Source organism: Lineus longissimus, chromosome 16 (assembly GCF_910592395.1).
Source record: "Lineus longissimus chromosome 16, tnLinLong1.2, whole genome shotgun sequence".
Taxonomy (NCBI): Eukaryota; Metazoa; Nemertea; class Pilidiophora; order Heteronemertea; family Lineidae; genus Lineus; species Lineus longissimus.
In genome coordinates, this window is record NC_088323.1 from 4,553,854 (window position 1) to 4,564,220 (window position 10,367).

The 10,367-nt window shown below is 40.9% G+C and overlaps 1 protein-coding gene and 1 long non-coding RNA gene across 3 annotated transcripts; both read right to left on the reverse strand.

Moving 5' to 3' along the window:
* Positions 1-449: 449 nt before the first annotated feature.
* On the reverse strand, positions 450-1,982 carry LOC135500268 (uncharacterized). Its single transcript, XR_010449410.1, has 3 exons — positions 1,862-1,982; positions 1,201-1,291; positions 450-564 (listed from the first exon to the last, which is right to left on the reverse strand). It is a non-coding gene; the product is annotated as an uncharacterized LOC135500268 (long non-coding RNA).
* Positions 1,983-2,957: 975 nt separating this feature from the next.
* Positions 2,958-10,084, reverse strand: LOC135500706 (nucleolar MIF4G domain-containing protein 1-like). 2 transcript variants are annotated; one of them, XM_064792324.1, is made up of 15 exons: positions 9,956-10,084; positions 9,388-9,654; positions 9,038-9,184; positions 8,619-8,781; positions 8,228-8,350; positions 7,277-8,054; positions 6,856-7,055; positions 6,342-6,560; positions 6,062-6,167; positions 5,559-5,683; positions 5,280-5,408; positions 4,802-4,926; positions 4,344-4,508; positions 3,915-4,046; positions 2,958-3,599 (listed from the first exon to the last, which is right to left on the reverse strand). In XM_064792324.1, exons 2-15 carry the CDS (start codon positions 9,610-9,612, stop codon positions 3,318-3,320), a joined length of 2,919 nt encoding a protein of 972 aa, XP_064648394.1. In that variant the 5' UTR covers positions 9,613-9,654; positions 9,956-10,084; the 3' UTR covers positions 2,958-3,317. The 2 variants fall into 2 exon arrangements, with proteins under 2 accessions (XP_064648394.1, XP_064648395.1); XM_064792325.1 differs by lacking the exons at positions 8,619-8,781; positions 9,038-9,184; positions 9,388-9,654; positions 9,956-10,084 and adding an exon at positions 8,497-8,541 and having other exon boundaries at positions 7,277-8,350.
* Between the last annotated feature and the right edge of the window lie 283 nt (positions 10,085-10,367).

The following is a 10,367-nucleotide window of genomic DNA, read 5'->3' on the forward strand; positions in this document are numbered from 1 at the left end:
CGGAATATAGGCTATCTCCAAAAACGTCCAAAAAAAACTCGAGCGTGACCTGGCTCCGTAACTTTTAAGAAGAAAAGAGTTACGAGGGGAAGTCACGCACAACTTTTTTTTCGACTTTTGTGGACTTAGCGTATTTTTGAGAAAAAATCATGGAAAAAAATTACGGAGCGAAGTCACGCTCGATTTTTTTTTTACTTCTGTGGACTTAGAGCATTTTTGAAGAAAAAATCGCAGGAAGAATCAACTGGAAACAATGCCATAGACTGAATCTGTGGACTTAGAATATTTTCCCAAAAAGTATATTCAGGCAGATAGTGGACACCACAATTCAGTAATGAGAAGTGGATTTCAATTGTAACTATAAAGTAATTGTTTAGTGCGCTCCCCTCGAAACTTTTACAATGATATGCAAAGAATAGACATAAGTTTATAAGTTTTATTCAAAGTCAGTGAAAATGAATACAGATGAAAAACGATTGGTTTTACAACATAGAAATCGGGTTGCGATTCGTGGATGGAGTTGGACGAGGAGGCAAGGTAGGCTATGGACGGCGTCAACGTATACTGAAACGACAGGAAAGAAAACAAAGTTTTAAATGGGTGAAAGAATATTAGTTACATCAAATACAGGCTTCAGGTTTTTGGTCGGAGGCCACGGAGGGCCAGAGGACTGACAAGAGGCGCTTCTGCTTTGATATAACCGACAAAGCCATGGCGCTTCCCTTCGGGTTAATCTATCAAACTTCACCGGAGATAGAGATAACAAAAATAAATGCAATAAAGATAACGAGTTTGGCTTCAAACAAAGTTTTAGGATGGCAGTTTAGAAGATGGTCAATCAGCGCAAACAGGTTGGTAAAGAAATCTTTGACAAGCACTCATTTCAAATTTAGGATTCAAATGTCAGCCATTTTGTTATGACCTTTTCACAGGCAACGTAAGTTTACCATGACATAAAAGTACCTGTATATCAATTCAAGCAATTTACTTGAAGTTGTCCGTGTCTTGTAATGTTGATGGATATTTTGAATGATTTTGATGACCATTTGATTAGAAAAATGACTTTTCTGTCATGGTAAACTCAAGTTGCCTGTGAACAAAATGGCCAATCTGTTGTAAACGGTTTATTCGCCAGATGTATGGTATCAAAAACATTTAAGCCGCCTTATATGTTTTTGAAGGTATATAATCTATACTCACTTTTTGGTCCATTGGACAAATAGGACTGATGTTCTTTCTCCATGGGACGCCATAGTGTTCACGACTAGACAACTTTTCTCTGGCCTTTGATCTGCAAATAATGAGAGAAGACAGAAATGAGTACACTTCATTGAAGACCATGGGTATCTCCTCTAGTGGACGGCATTGACCAATAAAAAGAAAACTCTACATTTTGCCTCTCTCCCTAAGTAACTACTTAGTTGCAACCGCTTGTCTTTCATCCAAAACGATCAAAGTATATATCAAGGACAGTACGTAGGAGAAAGGGACAAATGTTGTTTGGAAAATGTCTTGAAAAATGAACTGGTATTAGCCAGAGTTGCCGAAAGAGAAGGCGTTGTAAAAGTTTCACCGAACTTGTCTCATAAGGCGGCGGGGAGCCGAATTCATTGTCATTTGGTATCTTCCATCCTATAGCGGATTGCTAATTGAGGACGGCGCAAACTCATTAGCCATGTACATTAAGACACGGGCATCAGACCAACTTTTGGACGGGGAAGAGCGGAGTTCACAGTAATTTGGTGGCCGGAGCCCATGGTGCACGCGACGGAGTGAAGGATCACTTTATCGTGGCATTTTTTCGCTCTGTCAATCTAAGAGTTTCGCCCAAAACGACCTGAAAATGTCGAGGATTACTTACCGAAGATACTCGTTAGATCGTTTTGCAGAAATATGCTTTATTACTCTTGAAAATCGAGCTTTTTGTGAAAAACTTTGTGGACATCTTTCCCACTCCTTCCCGGACGCCACGTGGAATGCCGATCACGGGTCTCGCGAGAAGCGAGTTTGAACCCTGTGTCCATGGCTCGTTATGAAATCGACATGATTCGTACACCAAGACATGAGGGCTATTCAAATAAAGTGTAATAGGATATGGACAACGCCAGCATAGTTCTTGTTATAAACAGATTGAAATGATAAATAAAACATGGCCGCACTGAAATTTTGATTGAAATCCTCTAATAGGCTTTGAAACTTGTGTTGAATTGCTAAATAGATTGTGACAACGTCTTCGTGTAGGCCCCTTGGATCAAACGACTTTTAAAGATCTTTTCTGAGAGTTCTATATATGGCATGGACATTTGCGGTCAGTTTGACCCGCAACTGATGAATCAGAGCTACGTACTGACGATATGTCCTTACCAGGCCCTCAGTGTACAAGTCCTTACAGAATCATCCTTTCTGATATATTCTGTATGAAGCAAGGACGACTGCAACAGTATGTCCAACAAGGCCCCACAAACTAGTCAAGCAGCGCTAGGTTGAGAAGATGCCTCAGTGTCTGTCCCTTGACGCTGTGCATATCCTTCCCTATGACAATCTGAATGTAGCAAAGGAAGACAGTATAGCCTCAGTGTTCAGACATTGGTTGTGATGAGTTCTCCATGTCAGCCCCCCCCCCCCCCCAAGGCTCAACAGGTCCTTTCTGAGACATTCAGATAGCATGGAAGACAGTTCAGCCTAATTTGGTTGTGCTGACGTCTCCATGTCAGGACCTTTAGGTTGAACAGATCATTTCTGAGACATCCTGATTATGACAAGGAAGACAGTATAGCCCACTTCACCTAAGTGTTTGGACAGAGATAGGTTGTGACAATGTCTCCATGTCAGACACTTCGCTTCCAAGGAGACATGGCAGATTTTAAAAAACTTCAGGAGAAGACAAATTTGACCAGGTCAGCACTCATTCTATTTCAGCATTCACATTAAAAACAAAGACAATAATTTTTCGAGATTTTATCATTTATTATGAAGTTCTGCACATTTTAACAAAAATATGATCCCTAAGGCAAACAATGTCTGCACCATAATTTTTCAGTCAGAAGTGATATTGGTAGTGATCAAGTTGGTGAAACATATTTCGTGGCAGACCCCTGCTCCCCATTCATGAAACATGACATTCGTTTTCACCACTTCGAAGGATGTCCTTAGAATTAGATGCCCTCACTGCAGACAGCACTGCTGTAATCTTCAACTGACATCCAACTACACACTCAGCATGAATAGCCACCCATGAAAGTCATTAAACAATGGTTCAAACTAAACACAGAGAGTGATCAAAAGATGGAGTCCTAGTTCATCCAATCACATCACAATCACATCCTCAACTTCGTCTCTCCAGATTTCAATGCTGCCTCTGCCATTTTAACCCTTTGCTCAAGATTCACATCTCCCGTGGGATACTTTTCCTTGTTTTTCAGAATGAAATGATGCAAAAATAACTTCAGTCCTTCTCGTAGAACGTGTAACTTTGGAAACGTAGCGATGCGATGGAAGACATCTTTAATCGTGTAGTCAGCGTGGTCGACTAATAAACCAAGGAGAATGAAGCGTAAAAACTTCACCATTATTTTGTCCATTTCACCAAATTCAACAACCTGTAATGAAAGAAAGATTATTATACAATAATATTGGAAAAGAGGTTTGGTGGAGGAAGATAGCTGTCACCGTCAGGGCTGTCACAGGAGCATTTTAACATCAACACCTATCACTTCCAGAGCTATCGGTATGATGTAGGACAGCTGTCCCTTGAGACGCAAATTCAGTTGAAGACACTGGTTCATGTTTTCAAGTACTTGCACAGCCAGGCCTGTAGTTCTCTCTGATATCTCTCTCTTAGGAGTAGGAATACTCCCCTGAACATTTACTCCCCACCTACAGGAACAAACATTGAAGAAGGAAGAGTACCTCACCTTTAACACTGAAATCGACAAAGCTTTGGTAGCAAACAAATGGACAAGGAACTTGGCTAGGTTGCTCATGCTGTGATTTGATAGGCCTTGTAATGTCTTCAGCTTGTCCCACAGGTGGAACTGGATGGTCATCTACAAGAGAAGAGGCAGATATCATGATATTGGAAGAACATTTACATGTACTTGAAAACTAAAAAGACAAAACAAAATTGGTCAAAGATATGGTCGAAAGAGACACCTGTATCACATTCGGTCACTCAGATATGATGAGTTTTTTAGGCAAAATGGATATTCCTTGACCGTCTGACATCTATCACAAGTCTCAATGCATGGGCTCCACCCAACATGTAATCATCCCAAGAGCTAACACTGGCAGTTCAGCCTCAGGGTTTGATCAGAAGACACAATTCTGATCTATTTATTATTTACCTGAAATCTCCTATCGTATTCACAGAACTTCTGGCCTAAGTATGCATAATATGGATTGAATACTTTCTCTTGCAAGCAGCAGTCCATGATGACGTGAATGATTTCTCGCTCTTGCTGGTGCTTTAAGCTCAGTCGTAACAACTTTTCAAAGGCATCAACAAAGTCCTGAAAGGAAGATAGATGAAACCTTCATTTTCCTCGACAAATTATCAAGAGGGATTAAGGGGTTGAGGGGTCCTAAAGGCAGGAGGTAGGGGTCTAACGGGTGGTCTCCAGGTGACTTATATGCACAGTGAGGGAAGCAGGTCATCATACAAGCATGAATAATCCCACTGTACTGTGACTTAGTACACCTATTGGTGACTTTATGAGTGAATCAACCTAGGAAAGATATCTAAACTTATATCTGGTGAAAATTCTTTACATTTTGAACACTTTGTATAATATAATCAGCTCACCTCGCTTGTCATAAGCACACAGAAGATCGTCCGTCTGACATCTGTGTTCATGCGTTGCTTCTTAGCCAAGTCCATAATCTCCATACTGATGTTTTCGGGCAATTCAATAGATGTTTGGCTGGAGACTGAACAATTAAGGAATGAAATAATCCATGCATGAAAAGACAGGTAGGGCTGGAGCCTGTGTGAAATTCGAGCTAGCACTGAGGACTCCATTGCAGCTGATGGCAGGACCATGCTAACTATTCAATACAATACTGGTCTTTCCAGTTTGAAATTGACATTGAAGCGATACCAAAACATATTCAATGAATTTTTACAGTGGCGACAACTGGTCTACAGTGGCCTAATGAAATACTGTCACAAATAGTTACAATGTGAAAAATTATTTGGTCTAAATTATTGGATGCTGCCGATTGAATTGAATGATGCCACTCAGGGGAAGTTCGGATGAGAACTCTGTCATTTGTATTCTTACCTGTTTCTCGTCTGTCTGTCTCGCGGCCAGTCCACGCTGATCCTACCACCCACCATCTACCCTTGTTCTCGGCATTCACCAAATCGTGGAGCGATATTCTTAATTCCGAGTCTGTCGTTGAGCCGGAACCTGAAAAATGTGTTTAAAACATGTAGTCTACTTGTGACAGTGCAATATATATCTTGATGCCACTATGACTTGACTATCTGTCAATCAAATACACTTTTGATGAACCTTTACCCAGTATTACATGTACATGTACAAAAGGAAAGAACATACCTTTTATATATCCTCGAAGAAGTTTCTTTAAATGCTCAAGATGTGACGGGTCATAGTTAGGTATCTTCCGCACATTATTGTTCCGTATCGCAAGCAGCACCTCCAGCATGAACTTCACCCGAGATCTGAGAAAAGAATCGGAATATTTTCACTGAAATCATGATACGCTGCACATTCACCCCTAATCCCAACTCTTAGCCTGCCCAAGAAAAAGGAATCAAAGGCCCATGTGGCGCTAGGAATTGCACAGCCTTGAAACCATCTTCTTGACAGAGATAAAGTCTGGGTTACTTCCCGAATCAGCTCTTGATCTGGCTGTATTGCATGGGAGAGCAGCGGCGAGTTTTGGACTCAAATTGGTGGTTTGAATTCAATTTGACCTCTCAAATCAAGGACAGCTCTCCTTCAAGACCAGCTTTTCTTAGTTCTGAGGGTATCCCCAATAGAGAGGGTGTTGTTAGTACAGAGGTATCCACTTAGGGAGGTTCGAGTGAATTTCTCACTTGTCTTTGAACTGCTCCATATCCGCCGTGTTAGCTTTGGTCTGAACCTGGACTATGACCTCCTTCAAGGCGGCGGGATCGTCTTTACGCAGGCCAAAACCAACATCTGAAATGGAGAGACACTCATAAATCAATCACCATTTTTCTTCTTCTTCATTCTTGGCACCTAGGGCATCAGTTGGTGGTCTCGTGACTATCTTTTGGTAAATGTGATCTGGTCACATTCCTGAGTTCAGCTGAGTACCTTTGGCCAGATCGATATGAAAAACCCTTTACTTACTTTTTAATAATCCCATGATCAGTTCGATATCTTTCTCCTGAAAACTCTCAGTCAGCTTCCTGAGGATGTCGAACACGAGCAGGCAATGGACAACCTTGAAGTTATAAAGGTGACCAATCATAATCAAGATATTATCTGCCTCCTTCCCGTCGCCATAGTTACCACCCAATTTGAAGCGCTCATCAAATTTATTGGCCAATTGCTGTAGGAAGAAAGCACCTGGAAAATAAAACAGTAATACTTATTCTTTGTCGCTTATTTCATTAAAATTTCAGCATGGGATACATGTACATACCGTAAACCCAGAAATATCTGTGGTCATTTTACTTTGGGGTTTCATGAAATTGCAACTTTGATGTACATTTGATTAAGCGTTTTAACAACCTTGTTGAGTTTGTCTTTTCTGCCGAAAATTGGCCCCTACCCGCTAAATGCCGAATATTTGCTCCATTTAACGCTGATGCCCTATTAATGACATTTCTATTTTCTACACGGATCAAACAATCTTTCTTACCAACTTCAATGCCAACATTAGAATGCAGCACAGCGACCAGCATGGCCAACTCCAACCCAAGTCTCTCTGGCGTCAACACCGGTGAAATACAGTTCGTCATCAGAATCTCCGTCAGGCTCTCGTTCATGTCAGCACGGCTGTGATGGAGGTAGAGCTGACCTATCTGGCCGCATATACCCTGCATATTGGACTCGCTCACTCTGGAGAAAACAACATTGAATTAAAATAAACAATAACTAATTTCTCTCCAGTTCTACTAGAATTGAGACAGAACAAAAGTTCAATTTGCTTTTTTTCAAATGCTACATGATCTCCTACCCCCATTCGGTCTGGACAACAAAAACACCAATGATAAGACCTACGCTGCAATGTTCAAAGAGAGAGAAAGACAACTGGCTGAAACGGGCATAAGAATACACACCTGTTCATAAGTCCTTTCAACTGTTTCTTCAATCTCTCCAACTCGATCTTCTTCTTTTCTGACCCCTGCGCCATTGCCAATCTCTTTGCAGGAGGTACGTATGCTCCACCACCACCTCTGCCAACCTCAGACTCTTTATAAACATTCCCTTCAGCATCCCTCAGTCGTCCATAAATATCCTCTTTCAGTTTTGGTTTTGTTTCTTCCTCTTCATCTGATGCTTCAGAATCTAACTGTACCGACCCAGACTCCTCATCCTCAAATTCCTCCCCAGAATCTTCCTCTCGCTCTTCTTCATCAGACCCCTTATCATCACCAGAGTCTAAACGTATTTCTTCCTCAGAGTCAGACTCAGGGACTACTTTTTGACCTTTCTTAACCATTTTCAATTTAGAAACACCAGTATTGTCACTATCACTAACTCCTTCTCCCTCTATTAAAATTCCAACTGATTTACCACTCTTTTTCTTCTTACCCTTTAGAACGTTAGTCCCAACATCGATATTAGTCAAGGTATTCTGCCCAAGTTTGTTCCCACTAAATTCACCATAAGCAACATTACCACCGTCTTCCAATGCAAATTTTACTGATTTTTCCTTCTTTTTCGACTTCTTCTCTACGTCACCACCATCACTGCCCTCTACTGGCTCTTTCAGGAACTTGACCTGTTTTATTGCACCTTTGTCCTTTGCTCGGATTATTTGCAAGAAATCCGCAGCTTCCTCGTCTTTGCTAGAATCAGATGGTTCTAGAGGCGACTCTTCATACAAATCTGAATCTGTAAGAAAAAGCACAACATACAGCTTGCAGCAATCTAAAGTGACAAGGACAGATCTCCCAGCTCCACTTTTCACAAATGGTTTGAAGCATGACAGTATAAAGCTCTTTAAACAAACCACCATCTTAGAATAATGTCGAAGAATTAAAATATGTTAAAAATGTTCTTTTCACCATCCGATTCCTCCTCAGAACCCTCTTGATCTGAGCCACTATCAAGCCCAAGGTCAAGGTCGGACTCCCCCTCCTCATCATAGATAGCTTTTAGTTTGTTTGAATCAACGGCATCTAAAAGATCTGGGAAGACGTTAAGGAAAACGAAAAATATATTTGGAGTAAGCATATAATTGATATACACAAGGATCACACTTTTGCAGGATACAGTCCAGACCCTCATCAGCAAATGCTTTTGACAGTGGGATGCTTTATTGAATAAAGGATACAGTCTAGGCCATCATCTGTAAATGCTTTTGGCAGTGGGGTGCTTTATTGAATAAAGGATACAGTCTAGGCCATCATCTGTAAATGTTTTTGACCGTGGGGTGCTTTATTGAATAAAGGATACAGTCTAGGCCATCATCTGTAAATGCTTTTGGCAGTGGGGTGCTTTCTCCTGGAGCCTTTTTCTTCTTCCTCTTGTTCATTTTCATGCTCTTCTCAAGCTGTTTGATGAGTTTGTCTTCTCTCTTGTTTGCTATTGCCATTGCTTGTTTCTTCAATTCTTTTTCCTTTGAGGAAAATAATAGAATTGGAAATGATTGGTCACATCTGTCTCATTGGCCTACTGGTCAGAGAGAAACATGCTATTACACAGGAATTGCCTTATCTACCTGTCAATCACATGGGTACATCTTTTACCAGGAGTCAAGCCCACAGTTTTCGATGCAGAAAGAGACGGAATTTTTCAATTCTACTCAACCAAGTCAGACATCACCAGCCCTCGCACTAGCCTCTTCAGTTCAAGAGTGTAAAATTCACTCCTACCTTGTTAGACTCTTCCTCCTTTTCCCTTTTCTTTGCCTTTTGTTTTTCTTTCTTTCTCTTGTTTAGTGCTTTTTGCTCTTCAGGGGTCTTCACCTTCTTTTCCTTCTTAACTGGTGCAGGGTGCAAATCCTGTATAGTTTTTGGGATCTAAAATAAGAACATTAATATCAATTTCTGACACTAATAATTGCATGATTGTGCATACAAATGTTCAGCGGTGTTTGATTATACTTTCCAATTCCAGGCAATAAAAATTGGTCTTGAGGCCACTGTCACAACCAGAAAGCAGAAAAAAGATCACTTTAGAATTTAATAAATTAATATAAAATCATAAAACCACCAAGGCCTACTGGAGCATGACTGCAGAATGCATTCCTCTTCGCCTTCTTCAGCTTTCTCCCCTCTTTTCTCTTCTGCTTGCGATTCATCTTAGGTTTGTCTTTACTTTCTACTGGAGTTGGATCTGTAGTGTCTTCTGAGGCATATTTGGCATTAAATGCTGTAATGCTGGCACGGAATCTCTTCAAGTTGGGAGGATCCTTTCCCATCTCAGGCTTGTCTTGTTTCCTCTTCATCTTGTCAACTACTGAATTGGCAGTTGAAAATATTCAGGATTGCTGAAATAGAGAGTAGTCATTAATCATGGTAACATATGGTAGGCCTAACTATACTATGTTCAACCTGTGCAACTACATTCCTTCATGATCTAGTGTGAGTTACATGAACTTGTTGAAGGTTAAGACAGGGAAACACTGAAAAATCTAGCCTAGGCCCCTACACCACAGTATATTGGTACTGAAGTGTACATAATACATTCCTACTCCTACTCCTAGTACGAATGTACACCACCAATTTACACCTTATTTTACCAACATTTCTACAACTGCCCAAGTGTACTGAAACAGACCAAAAACATACATAATCACATAGATGATAACATCTTCTGGTCTAACTTGGGACTCCCATCAACATTGAAAACTTTGGCAAGCAAACTTGTTGAATTCTCATTGAACTCACAACAACGTGCACATGTGCGAAGAAGTAAACAGCGTCAATATTTTCCACATTTGCCGGGACGCATCGTCAACGAGAGGAGGCTCTGCATCACGAATCAATGGTCTCACTGTCCAGTAGGGGTGCTATCTATGCAATCAGGATGTAGTTTCTCTGATATCAGGAATTAAAGTAGTTTCTGGCGAACATTCTGATGAACTTTGAGCCTCATATATTCGCTGGCGTGGATTTGGGGATCCAATTAACCCGCTGAGCCGTTAAACGTGTTGGACGCGTGAAATTAAGATAAAAAACGACCCCCAAAAACTTCAGACCC

Bases quoted from the DNA above. Each gene is read 5' to 3' on its own strand.
- LOC135500706 (XM_064792324.1), bottom strand. From the start codon at position 9,612: ATGAAGAGGAAACAAGACAAGCCTGAGATGGGAAAGGATCCTCCCAAC. The intron at 9,185-9,387 runs GTAGGCCTTGGT...TTCTTATTTTAG, and splicing joins CATTCTGCAGTCATGCTCCA to ATCCCAAAAACTATACAGGA. The intron at 5,684-6,061 runs GTGAGAAATTCA...TTCTTTTCTCAG, and splicing joins ATGGAGCAGTTCAAAGACAA to ATCTCGGGTGAAGTTCATGC.